The sequence below is a fragment of the Conger conger genome, chromosome 15 (genome assembly GCF_963514075.1).
Source record: "Conger conger chromosome 15, fConCon1.1, whole genome shotgun sequence".
NCBI lineage: Eukaryota > Metazoa > Chordata > Actinopteri > Anguilliformes > Congridae > Conger > Conger conger.
The window spans coordinates 32,316,625-32,340,124 of NC_083774.1; the positions used below are offsets into that span (position 1 = coordinate 32,316,625).

The 23,500-nt window shown below is 43.0% G+C and overlaps 1 protein-coding gene across 1 annotated transcript; it reads left to right on the top strand.

The window, feature by feature from the left end:
- Positions 1-1,764: 1,764 nt before the first annotated feature.
- On the top strand, positions 1,765-22,513 carry slc6a5 (solute carrier family 6 member 5). The gene is made up of 17 exons (XM_061221263.1): positions 1,765-1,797; positions 2,432-2,612; positions 2,694-2,797; positions 4,085-4,232; positions 5,374-5,505; positions 5,701-5,874; positions 6,723-6,870; positions 7,589-7,721; positions 8,106-8,240; positions 13,081-13,184; positions 14,416-14,540; positions 16,601-16,713; positions 17,435-17,566; positions 19,170-19,269; positions 19,766-19,866; positions 21,009-21,176; positions 22,355-22,513. Exons 1-17 carry the CDS (start codon positions 1,765-1,767, stop codon positions 22,511-22,513), a joined length of 2,190 nt encoding a protein of 729 aa, XP_061077247.1.
- Positions 22,514-23,500: the final 987 nt, after the last annotated feature.

Consider the following 23,500-nt stretch of genomic DNA (forward strand, 5'->3'; position numbering starts at 1 on the left):
ACCTAAAGTATGCTAGTTCTCAAGGCAAAGCCACCCCTTAACGAAATAACTGTGCCGGTTAAATAACGAACATAAAAGCATACACAACACTACACGCGAACATAGTTAGGTTATATCCTATAGTTCGCGGAAACGTCGACTATATTTATTAGGGAAATGAGTAGCATACTCTACAAATAAAGTTTGAGAGAAGCAACCAACAGCAATTTCAATACAGTTGAATTGAATGCAGCCTCTGGCGATACACTTTGTTTTATAGCTAGGCCTAAGTGTCTACTGCTAAATATAGAAAGTCACGCCTTTATGGCTTACGTAGCCTATATGTTATACATGAGTTGCCTCTTCTATTCCTAGAGGAAGCCTTTGAACATGTTTCTTTAAAAAATGTTTGTCTAGTTTTGATCAACTCCTGTCCCAACAACGCACAGAGCGTACATCTATTTAATTACTAATGCATGCATTTATTGCTAAATAGTGTAAGCTATAATATTTAATTAATAATTAATAAAACTGTAGTTGGTGTAATTAATTTATATGAACGTGATATTGCAGAACGTTAATAAAAATAAATACAGAAAAAAAGAGTAAGGCGAAAAATGCTGACTTGCGCGTTCAACTGACGTGAAGGCGTGCTTCAGGATTTTGGCTGTGAGCTCATTTACTTCAAATACTTTCAGAAATAAATGTATTGATTAAAGGATGTATACGCCTATATAAAGGTAAAGGTTAATATTTGGTCTAACGCTTTGGAATGCAGAGAACCTTTTGCCTTTAAAACTACCGATAAGATGTAAAAATACACAGCCTGTGCTGTTGCCTACTTGCTAAATATTTCCAGTGAACTGCGAGGACTTTCGTCAGTTCCTTCGGGACCAGTTTATTAACCAGCTGCAAATGAGTCAGTCCGAACACGCACGCTCCTGGACGATGAGTGACAGCTAGCCGGCGCTTGCGCTTGTTGTCCCTTTAAAAATCTGAATCCGAAGCTAATGATTTATCAAACTCTTATTATCAAGAAAATGTCAGGCGAAGGGCACCTCGCTGTGCACTGACGCAAACCAAATCTTTCCCACGGAGGTATAGAAAGCATTGCACTTGCCGCAGCTAAATTCATTCTATATTGTCTTTACTGCTGTCTTCTTCCGTGGACATATCTGTTGCCGCTGCGGATATGGTGAGTATATTGCCCCCTTAATTTTTTTAACAAGTATTAGTCGCTTGATAATTGCTGTTATCCTACATTCAGTTTGATGATAGTGCATTTATGTATACTTAAAATTAATTAATTGTGTCTTTTCCCCATTCTAAGCTCTATCCATGGTGCTGAATGCGGTGTCTGCATAGTTTTGCTCGTAAGTGAGCCAACGGCCTCCCTCAGGGAAACTTTGTTCAATTATGTAACTCAGACTCTACAGTACAGTTGTTCTTATTTTATTTTACGTACTAATCGTTTTTCTCGAATAGCCTACATATGTAAGCTGTAGCCCATTCTTTTTAATTCCAGCAAACTACCATTTTTAAAATTCTGTTTGTAGCCTATTTATTTTTTAATGTTATTTTACGAATTATTACATGTAGGCTATTCATAGACACAGTTTGGTTAGCAAATCATGTACGTATAAAAAAACATTTATTTATCTTTATAATATCCATTCCATTGTTTTTATTGCAACATGACGGTTTTAGATTAAAATCCTCTCCCTAGTGTGGATGTTTTTTTTTTTGTTTTGCTTTAATGTGCTTATCGCATTGAAGCTCGTACGAATGCCTGCCGGGGAGACCGCGGTGGCGCGGAGCGCAACTCGCCTTTTCCCTATAAAATCTCAGGATGTGCTGGGCTGAATGACAGCGGGTAAATGGGGCGTAAAATTAAAGAATCTTTCTATAATGGTAAAAGCGAGAACAACGCCGACCGATCGTGAGCTGAAAGCCAAGAAAAAATGGGAAATGCGTTTTTAACGGATATAAAACGATTGCGTGAATAGAGTAATACATACAGAGGCTGTAATCTGGTTCCGATATGGTTTTGTACATGCCTGCAGAATAAATGTTAAGGCATATTTTAAAGCTAACTTGAGCCATTCCCACCTTATAGTAGTTATGAAAACGTAGCCTAACATTCATTTGAATGGTTGATCTCGTTGATTTTTAATACATGTATTTTGCATTGAATGTATTTAGATTTTGAGGGCTGCGAAATATTTTCCTTGCGATCTGTCTCTTTTGGTGTGGTGTTTAGATGTTTGGCTCCGGTGTCTCCTTGGTGTAACTATCCATTTTAATTTCGTAGGATTTGTGCGATCAGAGAGATTTGACCAAGCAGCCAGTCAATAGCCCTGCCAGATTTGATTCCCTACCCCAACCCGAAGGTACTGGTGGAGTTACAGCAAACAAATCCGGCCATGTCCAAACCCTACCTCCTGACTCACAGACTGCGTATCAGTCGCAGGCGACCGACGAGAGGAAAACTTTTTGTCCGGCAGAAAACAAGCAGAGGGAGGCTGACAGCGAAAAGGCGTACGGGACTTTTAAAAACGCGGCTCCCGCGCCAGTTCCGGTTGATTCTGCGCTCCGTAAGGATTCCGGCGGAGCCGCGCCACCCAAAACGGATGGTTCTACAGCTGTTCCTGGCGCGCTGATGTCTTCCCATGTCCCGGGTGCGTTACCTAATCAAAGCGCTGTCAAAAGCACAGCGGAGCAAAACAACGCCACGAGCAATTGGGGTTCCCTGAGTCAAACCACTGTCTTACTCGGGACAGATGGCAACACTTCTGTTCTGTCTGTCACCGCTACCGGGGTAAGTGCTCCATGATGAACGCTTCAGCGCAGGAAAAATGGCCCGTCAGCCTAAACTCACATGTCACATTCAGAACCATGAACAAAGCTGCGGTGTTATTAAAATCCCAAAGCTCTCCCCTTTTGTTCTGGCTCGAGTATTCCTTTAAATAACAGTAAAAATGCGTTATGTACAGACACGGGTGTCATGACATTGAAAAGCTGTGGTGTTTTAAGTTCAGTAACAGACTCCAGTCATTTCTGTAGTTCGAAACCCTAGAATCATAAGGTTCTATCTACGTTTTGAGTAGTTTTGAGATATTGAGATTAAAAGCTTTCACATCCTAGCACAGCAAAACTGCAGGGCAGTTCTTCATAGATCATCATAGGCAGACACACTAAAAATACTCTATGCAATTTCACAGGATTTTGATATTGTACATTTATGACACTAACTCATTTTTGTCAAAATCTCAGTTAGAACCGTATAATTCTAAGATCTCGAAATTTTTGAATGGCCATCGTGAGGATCGTCGTTGAACAATTTAACAATACCCTTGCAACAACGCATCCATTCCCTCTAATTGTTTCCTATTAAATTCGGATGGTGAATGCAGTTGTACAAGATGATAACAAAGCAAACGTTTCGCTTTTCTCTTGCGCAATTTCAGGACCACTCTGAAACCATTAGGGACCCTTAACCGAGTCGCTCACTCTAAAGTTTCCACCATTAAAAAAGAAAACTGCAGAGGCAACGGTGATTTATATGACTTTTTCACGAACAACGACAACTGTTATTGTTCAGAATACTCTATGGTACCGTAGCATGTTTTTGCTGTGCTGTATCGCCTTCCATCCAGGTAGCCCCTGGATCAAACGCCGCGCTCTCTTGGGATTGGTTACAGCTTCTGGTGGCACTGCAGACTAATGTGTTACATAATGATGCGGATTTTGGCTATTGTTCAATCCCTCGGGGACATTTCGACTAAGAGGCGAATTCGCTTGCGCTTATTGTTGTGCACAGAAAGGCGCATCTTTGTCCTCTTTGGTATGCAATAAGCACATGGACCCAGTCACGTCTCTTAAATGCAATTAAGACCACGAGAAAAACTTCCCATGCGCACAGAAGCCGGCACCGGGATATTTGTGTGGTTATTGCGATACTATCACAATTTCGTACGCGAAAAAAACAATGATGTCTTTATTAAAAAAACAAACAACCAAACAATGACAAAGATTGTGTTGTGTGGTTCGTAAAGGCAAATGGCAACAGAAGAATCACATGTTTTAAATACCTGATTTCCCTCAGGATGACGACGATGACGACGGAGGAGATGAAAACAAAGCCAGGGGAAATTGGTCGAATAAACTGGATTTCATTCTATCTATGGTTGGCTATGCAGTCGGTTTGGGTAATGTGTGGAGATTTCCGTATTTAGCCTTCCAAAATGGAGGAGGTAAGAATACAATAAACCTACACTTTTTAATACATAATACTGTATCTCAAGAGGTCCCTATCAGAATGAATATTACTTTCAAAAGCTATTTAAAATAAAGCAAATATACGTTTTTGATGAGCGGAGAAATTCCCTGCTCACTCGTTCAGTCCAGTTCCTCACCGTTTTGAAATATAGCCCCCAGTCTTGAGTCCATTATCAGAACCATACTGCGACAAACTTAAGCCATTGAAGTAGCCTATGAATCTGTGCATAGGTCTACTATGTGCGCATGGGTTGTATTACTTTATAGAAACAAAATATCTGTAATTATTTCATTTGATGTCAAATAACTCGTCTAGTTAAATATTATGAAAAACGACCACATTCTGCAACTTTCCCATAGATACATAAGCATGTTTTTTTTTTTCCAGTTATATTGTGGTTTGTCTAATGCGTACGTCCCCAACAAACGAGTGCACGGCAGAATTTGTATACTGTTATCTGGCGACGTGTCATTGATATTTGTGCCGCTGTGTGTTGTGTGGTGTAGGCTACTTTTGATTATATTTCTCAAATTCAAATGTGGCTTTATTTCCAAAGTGATCTGGGGTTGTTTGTCTTATTTTTCTTATTATTATTACATCATTACATTATTCTTGTTCTTATTCTTATTCTTATTCTTATTATTATTAGTATTATTATTGTGATTATGAATATGATGATGGTGATTGTTATTATTATCGAATCTTTTACTGTAAGTAATAACTTTACTTTCGCAGCTTGTTTTCATATTATTAATAAATGTTTACTTTGCTGTTACTAGCATTATTATCGTTCATATTATAGAGGTTTCACTTTCACTATCAGGTACCAGGTAATAGGCTGTGGATTTCAGAATACATACTGTACGTTGCTTGTATTATAATGGGGGACACCAGAAGCAGCATTTCAGGATCATGTTGACCAGGTTCCCTTCCACAATACCGCCATTGGACGCCATAGGAACATATGAATTATTAGCGGTTACTTTTACTTTTTAATTGCACAAAACGACAGTATTATTGGCCTTTAACTGTCATTTTATATTCTGTATTACATGACCTATAGGGTGAATTATGATAAATAAGTTTGTGTTTATTTCTGTTCTTTTTCTATTCAGGTGCTTTTTTGATACCGTACCTGATAATGCTGTGCCTTGCTGGAATCCCAATATTTTTATTGGAAGTTTCTCTGGGTCAGTTCGCCAGCCAGGGACCTGTATCTGTTTGGAAAGCGATTCCATCCCTTCAAGGTAAACTACGTTGTGGTTATGATTTGTGTACAGAGTTTTGGTATTTTGAATGAAAAACAACCACATTATGTGAATTTGAAAAAAAGAAAAAACTATTTTCATTCAGATATGATTGATTAAAAAAACAACAAAAAAAAACAACAAAAAAAAACATTTTTTCCTGCATAAGAGTAATTCATATATTTCGTTTTTTAGGTTGCGGGATTGCCATGTTGATTATATCTGTCTTGATAGCCATATACTATAATATTATTATGTGCTGGACACTGTACTACCTGTTCGCTTCGTTGAAGGGCTCACTCCCATGGGCTAACTGTAGGAACTCATGGAACACCGCGGACTGTAAAGACAAAGACATGCTTTTGTTAGGTAAGGTCACTGATCACAAGCGTCGTTGTGGGGAAACTTCAGCAGTGCGCAATGCGGCTTTCCGTGCGCTCACTGAAATGGGATGCCGCAGTGGGCTATTCTCACATTAAAGAAGTGCAGTTTTCATGGTATTCTTATATTATTCTACAATAAATTAACACAATTATGCATTTTTTTCTCTGTCTTTTTATTGCGTAATTATTTGCATTGGAAAGTCGTTTTGAATTTTATTTTTTGTTTTTATTTCTTGGTAAATTTTGGAAGAATTGAGAGGAATATTTCGCAGACTTGCATTTGCATTGCTTGCAAACATTTATCCTGAAGGACGAAGCCTGCGCGCGCGTGTATTTACGCGCGGTGTATATCTATTTAATTTTAAAAACGCGTAACCCTTTCATATTATTTAAGAACTGATGTACACTTTCTGACTTTTAAATACATAATTGTATTTATCGTTTGGAAATCGTATCGCAATTTTGGTCTGTTACAGTATAACCTACTTTAAAATGCTTGCTCGACATATTTACTGTATAAATATTGCTACACTGTCGTAATATGCGACCTCTGGTGGCAATAGAGTGAATTACAAAGGATGGGTCACGATAAAGACTTTCTACAGGAATGTTTAACAACTTTTACGTAATCTACTTCGGATGATCTGATGCAATGGTTAATGCACCAGGAAATAATAATGTACCCACATAATCTATCCCCCAGGAAATTCTTATGACTTGGCTGTGCTCTTTTCTCAGAGTAACCTCTTCTTGTGCAGACCCGTTCAACTCTGTGAGGTGCTTTTGTTTTGAGAGACCAGCTGTGCTTACGGCTGCTCTTCTTCTTTGGTACAGATACCTGCCTACTGCGCGAGAGGAACAACACCTCGATAAGGAACAGTACCTTCTGTCTGTCGGCCAATGCCCTGGGCAATCTGAGCAAGCTAACGAACTTCACCACAGAGAATAAGACTTATGTCAGTCCCAGCGAAGAGTATTTCAAGTAAGCGTAAACTTTGAACACACACACACACACACACACACACACACACACACATACACAGCATCATCTTCAACCACCTAATAAACAACGTTTCAGGAAATAACAGCTGTTTCTTTGGTACAGAACTCTGAATAAGTGAGATACCAGGTTTAATTTTTTTTTTTTTTAACAATGCAGAGGACATATTGCTTTATATTTTCATATTGTATGTTTGCGTGTTGCTTTAAGAGTGGACTGAACGACATTTTAAAGTAAAGCATACTTTATACTTTGACACGAAGACACTGTTGCTATGCAGTGACACAAGGCTGCAAACCTATGTGGTAATTATTACATTACAGGTAAAAGCTGATGCTTTTATGAAAAGCGACTTACTGTTGATTACAGCCTATCTCCCCTGGAGCAATGTGGAGTTGAGGCCCAGTCAACCTTGGTCACTTGGCTATAGGCTGCCCCACATATGAATGAATATGAATTAATCTGGCACAGAGACTCTTTTCATTCATGAATCTTTGCATTCTGTGGTATTCACAATCATGGATTTAACCCTTTAAGGTGTGAGATCACAAATATGCTTTGAATTTTCTTAACTAAGCATTCTAGTGCTGATGTAACGCAGTTACTGCTGGTAATTGAAGGCAATGGAATTGTAGAACGCACTTGTAATTTTAAATGTACGCTTGAAAGGGTTAATGACGTAATATCTTTCTCTCGGCAGGTACAATGTGCTGCACATTTCTAAAGGTATCGAATACCCAGGGGACATCCGGTGGCCACTGGCACTCTGCTTGTTCTTGGCTTGGGTCATTGTGTACGCATCACTGGCTAAAGGAATCAAGTCGTCTGGGAAAGTAAGACAGTCCAAATAATTATACAATTATTCGACGACTGTCCTGCACTGCCTTTTATAGCGACCTCAAACCACAGTCACAGCTTCATACATTCCCTGAAATGTTATGCAAGGCCCCACTCTAGTGGACATGCGATGTAACTTCAGCCCAAGATTATAGATTAATCCGTTCTGTCCATTACAAGGCCTGAAATTCGAAGCGGAATACAAAATTCTCAATTATCTCTCGAAATAATGAATTAACGCATGACGAGCAGTTCGTGATTTTGTATAATAAATACAATTTGTATAATTGTAAAGTGCGTCTTGTTAAATTCCAATTGTATGCGCCTGTGGGCGAAAATTCTGCCGGTGACCTCGTGGCTCTTCCCACGCGCTTGTGCAGGTGGTGTATTTCACGGCCACCTTTCCCTACGTGGTGCTGGTTATTCTGCTGATAAGGGGCGTCACTCTACCCGGCGCTGGGTCTGGAATCCTCTACTTCATAACGCCCAAATGGGAGAAACTCAACGATGCTAAGGTATGCTATTTCCCCCCTAACGAGAAGATTAGGGTAAACACGTGAAGGCTGCTGGGGAATATACACTCAGTGACCACTTTATTATGTAGACCTGAACACCAGTTTGAGTATCTCAGAGTTGAAAGAGAATGGTGTAGAAAAAAACATCTCCAGTTCTGAAGGCAAAAATTAGCCTTGTTAATGAGAGGGGTCAGAGGAGAATGGCCAGACTGGTCACAGCTGACAGGAAGGTGACAGTAACGCAAATAACCACACATTACAACAGTGGTATACAGAAGAGCATTTCTGATCACACAACACATCAAACCTTGAAGTGGATAGACTACAGCAGCTGACTAAAAAAATACCTAATAAAGTGGTGACTGAGTGCATGTTTGGCCATGTGTTTGTATGCAGCATATTTTCTGTTGTGTCTTCAATCAGGGAGGCCAACCCTCATGCCTTTGTCTCTGTCTCACACTCTCTCTGTCTCACACTCTCTCTGTCTCATGCTCTCTCTGTCTCACGCTCTCTGTCTCACGCTCTCTGTCTCACACTCTCTGTCTCACACTCTCTCTGCCTCACACTCTCTCTGTCTCACGCTCTCTCTGTCTCACACTCTCTCTGTTTCACACTCTCTCTGTCTCACACTCTCTCTGTCTCACGCTCTCTCTGTCTTACACTCACTCTGTCTCACACTCTCTCTGTCTCACGCTCTCTGTCTCACACTCTCTGTCTCATGCTCTCTCTGTCTCACGCTCTCTCTGTCTCAGGCTCTCTCTGTCTCACGCTTGGAACAGCAAGGTCAATTCCTTTGTTTTCGCTATAAACTCAAGACATGACATTATTTCATTAATGTAATTTGGCAGACGCTTTTATCCAGAGTGATGTACAGCGAAGTGAATAGTGCATACCATAACCAGGGATAAGTGCACTGAAAGACAAAGATAAGGACTAGGGCCTATTTGATTATCTGAATTTTGTATTTATTATTATTATTTTTTATTAATACCGCACCACGCAAAGATATGAATAAACAGCTTACCTAGCCAAACAAAGGTAGCAAAGGTATCATCCTAATGTAATAACACAAGTAAAGACAAGAACAGTTAAGGTTTACAGGAAGGTAGGTAGGGACGGGGAGAGGTGCAGCTTGAAGAGGTGTGTCTTCACCTTGCGCTTGAAGGTGGGGAGAGATTCTACAGTTCTGACCTCAACGGGGAGTTCGTTCCACCACCGTGGAGCCAGAACAGACAGTAGTCTTGAGCGTGCTGTGGAGGTTCGGAGAGGGGGAGGTGCCAAGCGGCCTGTGGAGGCTGAACGAAGAGGTCTGGCAGGGGTGTAGGGTCTGATGATTTTTTGTAGATAAGCTGGGGAAGACCCTTTAACTGCTTGGAAGGCTAGCACCAATGTTTTGAATTTGATGCGAGCCATGACAGGCAGCCAGTGGAGGGAAGTGCGCAGGGGGGTGACATGAGAGTCTGGAAAGTTTTAAGACCAGACGAGCTGCTGCATTCTGGATTCTAAAATCATTTCAGTCTTACCTGGGTTGAGCTTTAGATGGTGGTTGTCCATCCAGCTCAAATCTGACAAAAAGAGTTGGGTATCATCAGCATAGCAGTGATAGGACAGACCGTGAGCAGAAATAACAGGGCCAAGGGATCTTGTGTAAAGGGAGAAAAGAAGCGGGCCAAGGACTGAGCCCTGGGGAACTCCTGTGGCAAGGGGCTGAGGTGTCAATACTGTTCTAGCCCAGGCAACCTGGAAGGAGCGACCAGAGAGATTAGACTCAATCCAGTCCAGGGCTGTGAACAGATCCCTGTTGCTGACAGGGATGACAGGAGGATGGAGTGATCCACAGTGTCAAAGGCAGTATAGAGGTCTAGGAGAATCAGGACTAAGGAGAGGGAGGCTGCTCGTGCAGCATGGAGTGATTCACTGACGGAGAGGAGTGTGGTCTCTGTCGAGTGGCCAGGACTGAAGCTAGACTGATGGGGGTCTAGCAGGTTGTTCTTGGAAAAGAAAGAAGAGAGTTGATTAGAAGCAGCTCGTTCTATTGTTTTAGCTAAAAAAAGGAAGGAGAGATAGCTGGCGGTAGGTATCTGGGGGGGTATAGTGGGGTCCAGGGTGGGCTTTTTCAGCAGCGGGGTGATGTGGGCCCTCTTGGAGGATGATAGGAAACAGCCAGAAGACAGGGAGGGTTCACAAGGGAGGTGACAAATGGGAGGATGTCAGGTGTGATTGTCTGGAGGAGAGAAGAGGGGATAGGGTCAAGGGCACAGGTTGTTGGACAGTGGGAGAGCAGGAGTTGAGAGAAAGTGGAAAAGGAAGGGATGGGCCTAGAGGGGGGAAGGGCACAGAGAGGGGGCGGTGGTTGCAAAGGATCTGCGGATGTCTGTGACCTTCTCATTGAAAAAATCTGCAAAGTCGTCAGCAGCGAAGGAGGGCTGAGGTGGAGGAGGAGGTGTGCTGAGGAGAGAGGAAAAAGCCCCCCTGTGACCTCAAAGTCCTAACAGAGGTTCAGCGGGGGGTAGCAGAGGTTGGAGAGGTTCCGGCATCGTGGAGGCCCGAGTCACAGGCGTCTTCTGTGCGGGTGAGAGCAGACTGGGATGGGGTGAAACATAACATAACAAACTAGGACGGTGCGACGCTCTAAGCACACCAATAGGCTACCCCTCGTTGGTATTTATTGAGCGAATGGGTGAATGAGAAGCATCAGTTGTACAGTGCTTTGGATAAAGGCACTATATAAATGCCAACAATTTACCATTTACTATATTGGCTAAATTGCTTTAAAGGAATACCAAATCAAAGCTAATCTAGTGACAAATACCTGTGCTATCAAAACAATCAAACAATCACTTACCCAAGGTAGGCTACCAGTTTCAGTGATTAACAGCACGATAAAACAAACTAACAAACTAAAAACAAAACAAAACAAACTAGCTCAAAGTGTTCAAAATAGCAGTTTAAAAATCGGCACTTAACCTGCTCTAGTGGAACAGCCTGCAGCGATATGAACACACCTGTATGAAATAGTGCAAGACACTTGAGTTTGAGGTTAAAAAATGTACAGGAGATGTCAGATCCAAATCTCAGATTTTATTTCCTGGTATTTTTATCTAGATTTGTGAAACAACTTTGAACATATCACCTTTTGTATCAGACCACCCAATTTTATAGGGGAGAAAAAGTATCGTGACTGACAGGTGTTTCTTGTTGTCCAGATGTGTCCGGTTAGATAACAATAGAAAACAATAGTTCTGAATATCTACTCTTGGTTTTAGCCTTGGGTTTAGCCTGTGAAGACTGCATTTGTGTTCAAAAAGATAGACAAACATGAAGACCAGAGAACTGTTTTTGGAAGAAAAAGCAAGCCATTTTGAAGCTTAGAAAACGACAAATTAATCAGAGCCATTGCACAAGCATTGGAGATAGCTTATATAACAATGTCCTGGAATGTCCTGAAAAAGAAAGAAACCACTGGGCAACAGATATCAAACAAGTCAACCAAGGAAAACAACAGCAGTTGATGACAGAAACATTGTGAGAGCTGTGAAGGAAAACCTTAAAGCACCAGTCAGTGACATCACAAACAATCTCCACAGGGCAGAGGTGAAGGTATCTCAATCAACCATTCGAAGAAGACTTAGAGAGCAGCAATATAGAGGCTGCACCACAAGATATAAACCACTCATCAGTAGTAAGAATCGAAAGGCAAGATTACAATTAGCAAAGAGGGACAGAGATAAGCCACAAAAGTTCTGGAACAAAGTTTTATGGAGTGATGAGGCCAAGATTGACCTCTACCAAAGTGATGGAAAGGCCAAAGTGCAGAGAAATAAGGGATCTGCTCATGATCCAAAACATACAAGCTCATCTGTGAAGCACAGTGGAGGAAGTGTCATGGCTTGGGCTTCCATGGCTGCTTCTGGAGTGGGCTCACTAATCTTTATTGATGATGCAACTCATGATGGTAGCAGCAGGATGAATTCAGAAGTCTACTAAAAGATGTCAACCAAGAAATGCGTCAAAACTGTTCTAATTGAGAGGAACCTCATCATGTGGCAAGACAATGACCCAAAACACACTGCGAACACAACAAAGGACTTCATTAGGGAGAAAAAGTGGAAGGTTTTAGACTGGCCGAGTCACTCACCAGACGTTAACCCTTAACAGCATGTCTTTCAAGCCTGGAAAAGCATCACAAAAGAATAATGCAACAGTTTGGTGATGTCAATGGTTCGTAGGCTTGAGACAGTTATTGCATGCAAGGGATATGCTACCAAATATGAATTGTTATTTACTTTCATTTAAATAAATACTCTGTTACAATACTTTAGCTCACAAAAAAAAGGGTGTTCTAAGTAGTTTAACACATCTAGGCGTAAATACCAGGAAATAAAAACTCTGAAATTCTGAACTCTTGTCCCATGTTCATCTTTTTATCTCAACCCCAAATGTATTCAGTGTATTGCAAAAAAAGGAATTGGCCTTGCTGTCCCAATACTTTTGGAGGGGTCTGTATATACTCAGTGAGCACTTTATCATATATATTAGACTTGTTTGTTATATTTATTAAGTCTTCTGCTGCTTTAACCTATCCACTTACAGGTTTCTTAAAATAATTTAGTATTTACATCTTTTGTAACTGAAATAATTTCTAACCTTTTTACAAGGTTAGCCTGCATTAAAGTCAGTGTTCTAGACCTCCACGACCAGTAGCAATTAAGGGGTATCAAAATGTCATATTTAATCTAACAAATGGTTTCAGTGTGATGTTACTGAGACATGCTTCTCATGCCGTGCTGACCCTTGCTCTATCTCTCTGTAACCTTCTAACCTTGTGTTTTGTTGCTAGGTTTGGAAGGATGCTGCTACTCAAATTTTCTTCTCCCTGTCTGCAGCCTGGGGTGGACTCATCACTCTGTCTTCCTACAACAAGTTCCACAATAACTGCTACAGGTAGGCAAGGGCTTGTCCTGATACTGCAGCTGTGCCTTTGAAACAAACTGCAATATACTGTAAATACGGTGCACTGCAATGGTACTTAAGTAATATACACTCACCGAGCGCTTTATTAGGTATTTATTAGACTTATTTTTTTTACTTCTACTGCTGAAGCCTATCCACTTGGAGTTATGATGCGTTGTGTGTTCAGAGATGTTCTTCTGCATACCACTGTTGTAATGTGTGATTATTTGCATTACTGTCACCTTCCTGTCAGCGTTTCTGTCTGTAGAACTGCTGCTCACTGGATTTTTTTTTGTTTTTTGCACCATTCTTTGCAAAGTCTTAGAGACTAGTGCACATGAAAATCCCAGGAGATCAGCAGTTTCTGAGATATTCAAACCACCCTGTCTGCCACCAACAATCATTCCATGGTCAAAGTCACTTAGATCAAATTTTTCCCCCATTCTGATGGTTGATGTGAACATTAACTGAAGCTCCTGACCCACATCTGCATGATTTTATGCATTGCACTGCTGCCACATTATTGGCTGATTAGATAATCACATGAATAAGTAGGTGTACAAGTATTCCTATTAAAGTGCTTGGTGAGTGTAACTTTCCCATATGTCTGAATATAATGTATAGATTATTATATTCAGCCTTTTTTCTTCATTTTCGTTAAGGGTCCCAATAATTCTGGTGTGTATTTCAGACTTTTGAAGATAAAATAAAACTTTCCTGTGGTATTTTGAAAGTCAATTAACAATGTTTCTTATGAAGAGCAAAGTGTGAAATTGTCTACAAATTGTTACAACATATTTACACTTAAATACAGTTTTTCCCAAAACAACCATTGTTTCACAGAGTGCTGCACATAATTAAATTTATGATCGTGAAAAATTTAATCATCTGGGGTTTCTCAATTCAATTCAATTCAATTCAATGGGTAGCAAGCTCTGTTGCTCCCAAACAGTATAAGAAGTTTCCAGTTCCTTTCTTGGCTTCATTGCCTGGTCCCTCCAATCCGCTCTGGTTCCTATGTACACTCCACTCTATGGATTACTATCAGAATAAGGCAGAGGTAGGTACTTACCCCTGAAATGAAAATCTTGACCTCATAAGTACCTGTTATTTCCCCAGTAGACACCCAGCAGGTAATTACGGGGCGTGATGGACCACAGATCCGGTGGTGGCTGCGAGGTTCTGCTCTCACCCCAGGCCCTGCTGTCTCCTCTCCCCGCAGGGACACCATCATAGTCACGTGCACCAACAGTGCCACCAGCGTCTTCGCGGGCTTCGTCATCTTCTCCGTCATCGGCTTCATGGCCCACGAGCTGAAAGTGCCCATCGAGAAGGTGGCCGATGAGGGTAAAGCCATCCATGCGTTCGCCCTGACCCGAATTCCTGTGGGAACTGCGCGTGTCTAGCCCCTCGCGTCTTCGTGTTACGCATGCAAGCCGCGGCTACAACGTCAAGAAGGACCCAACCCGACCTCGCAAAGCGCCTTCATCGAATTTTAAACCCTAAATCAATATTTATGTTGAAACAACATGTCACACACCGATAAACTGTTTTCCTACTTCAGAGTCTATATTTCTTCAGTCTACCCCACTTGTACTTAGGGGTTTTATTAATTGGAATGTGTTGGCAGCATTAGATGTGACTGGTTCTATCAGGCACCCAATCAAAAAACCGTATTCGACATACAACAGCCTCGTATACTGCAATGGCAGCTGTGGCTTCCACCAGCAGATTTAGTGTGGTGGTCTCAGATGTAGGAGACCTGGATTCAAGGCTCATCAGTTCCTTTTGTTTTCTCTTTGTTTCACTCACTTTTTTGAAAAATATAGAAGGGGGTTTGGGGAAAGGAAATCATAATTTCTCTTGTTCTATGATTTTGTTCATTACTTTTCATTTCAGTGAGGAATTTTGTGTAACAAAAAGGGAAAAGGTTATTCACTGAAGGTACCGTAGATCTTAATGGGAGGTCACGCTCGCACTTCCTATTGAGAATGATCCCACCTCCTCGCTTTCTTGATTTCCTTATAGAACCAATCAAATCTAATGCTATCCTCAGAACACATTGCAATAAGTATACACTCAGTGAGCACTTTATCAGTTATTTATTAGACTTATTTTTTAGACTTATTGGCCTCTACTGCTGTAGCCTATCCACTTGGAGGTTTTTGACGTGTTGTGTGTTCAGAGATGCTCTTCTGCATACCACTATTGCAATGTGCGGTTATTTGATTGACTGTCACCTTCCTGCCAGCTTCAACCAGTCTGTTCCTTCTCCTCAGACCTCTCTCATTAACATGGTGTTTCTGACACAACTCTAGAGACTGTTGTGCATGTTGTGCAAAGTCCCAGGAGATCAGCAGTTTCTGAGATATGCAAACTACAATGTCTGACACCAATAATCATTCCACGGTCAAAGTCACATTTCTTCCCTATTCTGACATTTGCTCTGAAAAACAGCTGAACCTCTTGACTATATCTGCATGCTTTTATGCATTTAGTTGCTTCCACATGATTGGCTGATTAAATATTTGCATCAACAAGCTTGTGTACAGGTGTACCTAATAAGGTGCTCACCAAGTGTAAGTTCTGCGTGGCAAGATCGTGTCCCTGTACAACTGTAGTGAGAGAAGGGATATACTATAAGTAATGTCATTTTAATAGCGTATTGAGTAGGTAGTGACATCGGCCTTCATTTGTTCAATGGTTGTCTGTGCCATAGTGCTAGTTTTTGTCTTTAGCCACCAAGCTATTCTGCATTCTTTGCAATCTGCGAATGTCGCAAGACTGATTTTGTAAACAAAAAATAATACGTGGATTCATATTTAAATCAACAGTCAGGACTAACTGATGTGATCTAGGCTGTGTTGTTCAGTCAGACATGTGTTGTGCTGAAGGTACTGTAACACCCTCTGTTACAGTAGTGTGATGTCACTGCTTTGCTGTTACAGTAGTGTGATGTCACGGCATTCTGTTACAGTAGTGTGATGTCACTGCATTGCTGTTCTAGTAGTGTAATGTCACTGCACTACGGTTCCAGTAGTGTGATGTCACGCCATTGCTCTTCCAGTTGTGTGATGTCACTGCACTGCGGTTCCAGTAGTGTTATGTCACTGCACTGCTGTTCCAGGAGTGTGATGTCACTGCACTGTTGTTCCAGTAGTGTTATGTCACTGCACTGCTGTTCCAGTAGTGTGATATCACTGCATTGCTGTTCCAGTAGTGTGATGTCACTGTACTGCTGTTCCAGTAGTGTGATGTCACTGCACTGTTGTTCCAGTAGTGTTATGTCACTGCACTGCTGTTCCAGTAGTGTTATGTCACTGCACTGCTGTTCCAGTAGTGTGATATCACTGCATTGCTGTTCCAGTGAGTCATGTGACAACGTTGTTCCTCTGTGTGAACTGCAGGCCCAGGCATTGCCTTTGTGGTGTACCCTGAAGCCCTGACCAGACTGCCCCTCTCCCCATTCTGGGCCATTATCTTCTTCCTCATGCTGCTGACACTGGGGCTGGATACCATGGTGACTGTTCAGCTCATATAATGGGATGCATGCTCTGGGTGCTGAAAATGGTGCTTCACCCCAGATAGTAGCATTGTTAAGCAGCTAAGTTATATTAATATATATTATATAATTATAACACAAATAAAATACTTTAGGAAAAGACAGTGCAGATTCAAGAAATTTTGCTTAGAAAACACAGAATGATGAAGTGTTCTCTATTAAACAAACACGAATGCAATATTCCGTAGGTATGATTCTACATATGGTATGACACAAAGTGTCATTTCAACTCCTATGTAAGAGCACATTTTGTGTTGCTTTCAACAGTCTGTGTTAAAACTTTTCCATTTGTAACACATACAGTGGGGTGCAAATATTTTCAGCACGCCTGGTTTAAATGTCTGTTATAATGAATCTGTATGTGATCGAAAGCAAACCTGAACTCTAAATGGTAAACGTTTTCGGCAAATTTCTGGATACATTCGGATTACACTTTGCTGAACTCTCATTTAGCCCTGATATTTTTTTAATTGTACATTTGCTCCTATGTGCAACTAAATTACAGATAACTACACTGGCGGGGTTAAAACTCCACAAGATTTAATGCAAAACGAACGTCACTTTCTCTCAAGCCAGAATGACTCCTTTTTACCGCACAACTGCAAATATGTATTTTTTGCGCGATTGCTTCTCCCGGCTACGGGTGGCGAATGACGCGCTTTCCCCCGTCTTCCCCCAGTTCGCCACCATCGAAACCATCGTGACTTCCGTGTCTGACGAGTTCCCCAAGTACCTGCGCAAACACAAGCCCGTCTTCACGCTCGTGTGCTGCCTCAGCTTCTTCGTCCTGGGCTTCCCCATGATCACGGAGGTGAGAAACCGCAGATCCTGAACGTTGCCCAAATACATAATACACGGGGAGCAGAATGTTGTGCTACCCCCTGGCAGCAGGGGGCAGTGTGCCTACTCTAGCTGGGGTTAAACCACTGACCTGCATTAGGACTGGAATGGCTAATCGCTATTTCACAGATTTGAATATCTGTTCCACTGGTAATGCATTGTGGAGGTCTGGGGGATTACACCTGGAGGATTGAACTCCCTCTACATATGCTGCAATTGACCCACACTGTCTGCTGGTTCTCAAGTGCATTTCACTATCATTGATTCGGTTCATTTGTTGACAGGCTGAAGAATCCACGTACACCTTTTTTGAAACCTTTACTCAACCTGGCTTGTAGTTCCTCCAGATCAAATTCAAGACAAAAAGTCAATCAGTAGCATGGTTTACCTAACATTTACATAGTGTAAAATAAGAACTGAATACATTTAAGTACTAAGTACTATGGAATCCCTAAACAGCTATTAACTTACATTCAATAGTTTTCTAAGCATACAAGATTTGCTATCTTTTCCTTTTTTTTTCTAGCTATATTGAGCGGCATTTTTATGCTGTGATTTAGAGTTAAGAATGCAGAGCCATATCTCATCTAAGGCACATGAACCAGAGTCATATTACTGAATGCTTGAAAACTACAAATACCTGCTACCACCGAGTCACTCCAGGACTTGAGTTTGACACCAACGCTCGACTTTCCCCATCTGTCATTGACTCCCATTAATTTTTATTTACTCTGAAACTTCCTCCTTCCATGTCTTTGGGGCAGATGTCTGGGGGTAGCTGGTCTCGTTTTAGTGCTCACACATTTCCCTGCAAAGGTGTGACTAGGAGCCCAACAGCTAGCGAGAGAGTGTGAGGGCTGGTCTGGTGTTAACTGGACGCCTTCGTTTGCCCGTTATCCTGAGTGCGCCTAGTTCCACTGGGTGTCTTAAGCAGGTTGTGCTAATGAAGGGCTATCAAAATGAAGAGGGCAAACCCTTTTGGTTATGTTAGCTTCTAACAGTTAAAATAATTCGGCTCACATGCCATCCTGGACACAACGGGTCCGCCAGTCTGTGCTTTGAGGCCAGCTGTGCAAGTTTTCATTCTTCTTCTCTAATGATTTAATAGTTTTCTTTAAAATCTATTGTCCCCCTGTTGAAGTCAACTGAGCAGTCGCTTGCTGTTGCTGTGAGGCCATCTCTCAGGCCGTGTCTTTCCTTACATTTGGACACTCTTCATATTAATAAGCCACGCATTCATTTATGTGTCGTGAGTGTGTGAGAGAATAGGGGCGGCCTGTAGTGTAGCGGTTAAGGTAAGTGACTGGGACAGGCAAGGTTGGGGGTTCGCAATCCCAGTGTAACCACAATAAGATCCGCACAGCCGTTGGGCCCTTGAGCAAGGCCCTTAACCCTGCATTGCTCCAGGGGAGGATTGTCTCCTGCTTAGTCTAATTAACTGTACGTTGCTCTGGATACGTTACTTTGTGTGGGATAATTAAGTTTTGATCAGTTGTTGAGGTGAAAACATGTTGCGGGAGTTGGATTACCTGCTAAATTTGTGTAACGGTTTACGTTGTTTTCTGATGCAACAGAGTGGGATGTACATGCTCCAGCTGGTGGACACGTTTGCAGCCTCATACTCCCTTGTCATCATCGCTATTTTTGAACTGGTGGGAGTCTCCTATATATACGGTAAGTAAACCGTCGCCATCAAAGTTATTCTTTTGAAACGTTTTTGCACTGTAGCCTACTGTTGACGGAGCCTGTGTGAAAATAAGGAACACTACCCTTTTTGAGCACGAGATGTCTCCAACACTTGGTCAGCGTAGCTTGAGATCTACTTGAGATTTCTGTGTATCTGCTCGGGAAGCTCAGATGCTTTCCAATTCCTAATGAGCGTGTTGAAAGTATTCATCATATTTGAGAACCATTTTACCCCGACAGGAATGTCAGATAGGTTTTTACACTTAAATATGGGCTGCACTAACCTTCTTCCTGCTAAAGCTGTAGCCCTCTGGGAGACATTTACAATTTCATAGCCCTGTTTACCTCTCCCAACATCAGCTCAGGTGGAACTAGGTAATTTGTTTGTTGTTTGTCGCTGTATCTATTAATGGAGTCACGCTGGCATTCTGCCGGCTGTTCCAAAGTGCCGTTCCTGCTGTAATTCCTCGACCGTTGTTCTCAGGATTACAGAGATTCTGTGAAGACATCGAGATGATGATCGGATTCCAGCCCAATAGGTTCTGGCGTGTTTGCTGGGCCTTCGTGACACCGACAATTCTCACGGTACGTCCCGCGTGCTCTCGCGGGAACGACATCCGTCACCTCGCAATCGTCTTCAGACAAGCCGTGTTGGGTATGATCCCTGCGATGGGTCTAGTTAGGTCGGTGGCTCTGTGTCTCCGCCTGATTTGAGCTTGTGTTTGCTCAGTGTGTGCCGCAGTAGTGGTGCTTATGAAATTGCTTGCTCACGGAAAGGTATGGAGTACATTTAATTCCGCTGGGAACAGTCACATCCATTATTTGCTGGGAAATAGGCCGTCATTGTTGTGGTTAACCACGGGTGACAAATTGCTTTATTACATTATTTAGAAGGTTAGTAGATGCCCCTGTCCAAGTCCACTCAGACTGACATATTGTTATGCATTATCCATTCATACCGCTGTATATTTACTGAAGAAATTCAGGGGAAGTACCTGCTCAAGGCTGCAATGGCAGGACATTACATGAAAATGGAACCTGCAGGCAGTAGGTTCGGTAAATTAGGCATGGCCAATTTCTGAAGTGCTACACCCGCATTACTGCTGTTTCAAGCCTCTTCAGGTCTTCGGAATGTCTGTGAAATGACCTACTTGTGGACAGAGTGGCTATCCGGCCTTTTAAGAACTATGCAAACAGTGTTCTCATTGGCAAACAATGTCATCGATGGTTAAATTTAACCTTTAACACTTCAAAGCCATGTCAGTTACAGACAGATGTGTGGCAGATGGGGAGACGTGGATCCCCAAAAAAACTTTGGCAAAGAATGTTTTCTTGCTCAAAGGAAAGATTGGGAGTTCCTAACTTCTACTTCTATCACCTAAAAGGAACATTTACGGGGTTGGTATGTCCTTAAAGATGAAGGACCTCAATCTATTTCCCGGTCAGCAGCAAGGAAAGGAGAGGAGTGGAGAAAAATTGCAATTGGAATGAGCCCAGTGACTGTTTCAGTGCTCTAGAACTTTCTTTTTGCTTATTTTGCTTTCAATAACTGTTTGTGATTGTGACCTGGGCATTAGAACGTACTTTTCTAATCACATTATTGAGGGTTTGATACTAGCACCGGTTGGCATGAAATCCCAAAACGGAGTGTAAATGTAATGTAATGTAATGGATTGGCCCTTGCAGTGCACCCCTGTCGCGTTGACGTCCCATCTGTCTTGCTGCAGTTTATCCTGGGCCTGAGTCTGTACCAGTGGAAGGTGATGACCTATGAAGACTACACCTACCCCACCTGGTCCATGGTGCTGGGCTGGCTAATGGTCATCTGTTCAGTCATCTGGATCCCCATCATGTTCATCATCAAGATGCACCTGGCCCCCGGCACCTTCCGCCAGGTAAAAAAACAAAGACGCCTTTGTGTGCGACGCTTGGGGAGAAAAGAGGCCCGGACACCTCTTACTGAATTACAGAACAGGCGAGCAGCATCTGGAGCTGTTCTGAGTCTGGTGGGCAGGCTTATGCCCCCGGCTGATCTTTAGCTGTGGCGGCCTTTCATAGTCTACGGCCATCAAATCCCCCAGAGCCTCGGCTGGTTTCTCAGACGCGGATTAAGCTTCATTCCTAAATAGATTCTTGTATGGTGAACCTCCATCCAGAATTGATTTCAATCTAGGACTAGGCTTAATCTGTGTCCATGAAGCTAAGTGGCCCAATGCGTTTCAATTTTCCTGACGTAGTATGAGTGTCTTGGATGACAAAACCATGGCAGCATATTTTCAAGAATGTCCTCTTAGTTTAACTTAATGTCGGATCTCAAGATTCCCCTAACATAATTATGTTTTACTTTAAAGAAAGAAAACATTACATTACATTACATTAATGGCATTTGGCAGACGCTCTTATCCAGAGCGGCGTACAACAAAGTGCAAAGTGCATACCCATAACCAGGGACAAGTGTGCTGAAAGACCCTAGAGGGAAGTACAATTTAAACAATTTCAAAACAGTGACTAATACCGTGAGAGTTCAGCGTTACAGTCTCACACCTTTGGCAGTACGGTATTATTCAGGTGCAAAGAGGTTTGAGATTGACAGGAATATCGCAATGAGTGGTGCTAATTATCCTAGTACAGTGTACTAGTACAGTGTACACTCTAACATAATACCAAATCAATGGGGGGGAAAATGGGCTTATCCTTTAGACTGCATGAATTTAATTGTTTGCCAAGAGTTATTCAGGCTGTTTATAAAGATTTTGCCCTGTTATTTTTACAAGTACAAGTGTTATTTTGTGATTGAACAGCAGTGCATTGTGGGTAGGATGTTTAAAAATGTGTAAATAGCAGTGCATTATTGTTAATACGATTGGGAATGTGGAGGCAGCAGTGCATTGTGGGTAAGACGTATGAAAATGTGGGAGCCGCAGTGCATTCTGGGTAATATATTTTAAAATGTGGAAATAGCAGTGCATTATGGTTAATACATTTGGAAATGTGGAGGCAGCAGTGCATTGTGGGTAAAATATTTTTATAAGATAAATGTGGAAACAGTCGTACATTTTCTCTGTCTCCCCAGCGGCTGAAGCTGGTGTGCTCCCCGCAGCCTGACTGGGGCCCCTTCCTGATGAAGCACCGCGGGGAACGCTACAGGAACATGGTGGACCCCCTGGGCACAAACTCTCTTGGCCTCAAACTCCCACCTAAGGACTTCCAGCTGGGCTCCCAGTACCAGTAGTGCACCCCCACCCTCTTCCCCAGGGCCAGTAGTGCACCCCCTCCCTCTTCCCCAGGGCTAGTAGTGCACCCCCTCCCTCTTCCCCAGGGCCAGTAGTGCACCCCCTCCCTCTTCCCCAGGGCTAGTAGTGCACCCCCTCCCTCTTCCCCAGGGCTAGTAGTGCACCCCCTCCCTCTTCCCCAGGGCCAGTAGTGCACCCCCTCCCTCTTCCCCAGGGCTAGTAGTGCACCCCCTCCCTCTTCCCCAGGGCTAGTAGTGCACCCCCTCCCTCTTCCCCAGGGCCAGTAGTGCACCCCCTCCCTCTTCCCCTGGGCCAGTTGCACCCCCACCCTCTTCCCCAGGGCCAGTAGCACCCCCTCCCTCTTCCCCAGGGCCAGTAGTGCACCCCCTCCCTCTTCCCCAGGGCCAGTAGTGCACCCCCTCCCTCTTCCCTAGGGCCAGTAGTGCACCCCCTCCCTCTTCCCCAGGGCCAGTAGTGCACCCCCTCCCTCTTCCCCAGGGCCAGTAGTGCACCCCCTCCCTCTTCCCCAGGGCCAGTAGTGCACCCCCTCCCTCTTCCCCAGGGCCAGTAGTGCACCCCCTCCCTCTTCCCCAGGGCCAGTAGTGCACCCCCTCCCTCTTCCCCAGGGCCAGTAGTGCACCCCCTCCCTCTTCCCCAGCCCCCGTGGTAACTGCCCTGCCCCTTTCCTTCCAGTCCAGAGCCGGGCTTGGCTCCCTGTCCACACCATTCTCTGTGGCTGCAGAGAGCGCGGCTGTCTCACAGACACAGCACATCGCACAGAGAAGGAGGCTGTCTCACAGACACAGCAGATCGCACAGAGAAGGAGGCGTCTCGCAGTTCTCCATGTTTCCTGCGGCTAAACCAGCCCACTCCAGCAGGGCCGTGACTCCATGAGCCTGCCCTCCCCCGACGTGGTTATTTCTCTCTGTGCCTCCATGGTAAAGGTGAATGTCCTCAGTAGCACAGAATGCATGCCCAACGCCACC

Bases quoted from the DNA above. Each gene is read 5' to 3' on its own strand.
- slc6a5 (XM_061221263.1), top strand. From the start codon at position 1,765: ATGCCTGCCGGGGAGACCGCGGTGGCGCGGAGC. The intron at 16,714-17,434 runs GTGACTGTTCAG...GTCTTCCCCCAG, and splicing joins CACTGGGGCTGGATACCATG to TTCGCCACCATCGAAACCAT. The intron at 19,270-19,765 runs GTAAGTAAACCG...CGTTGTTCTCAG, and splicing joins GGGAGTCTCCTATATATACG to GATTACAGAGATTCTGTGAA.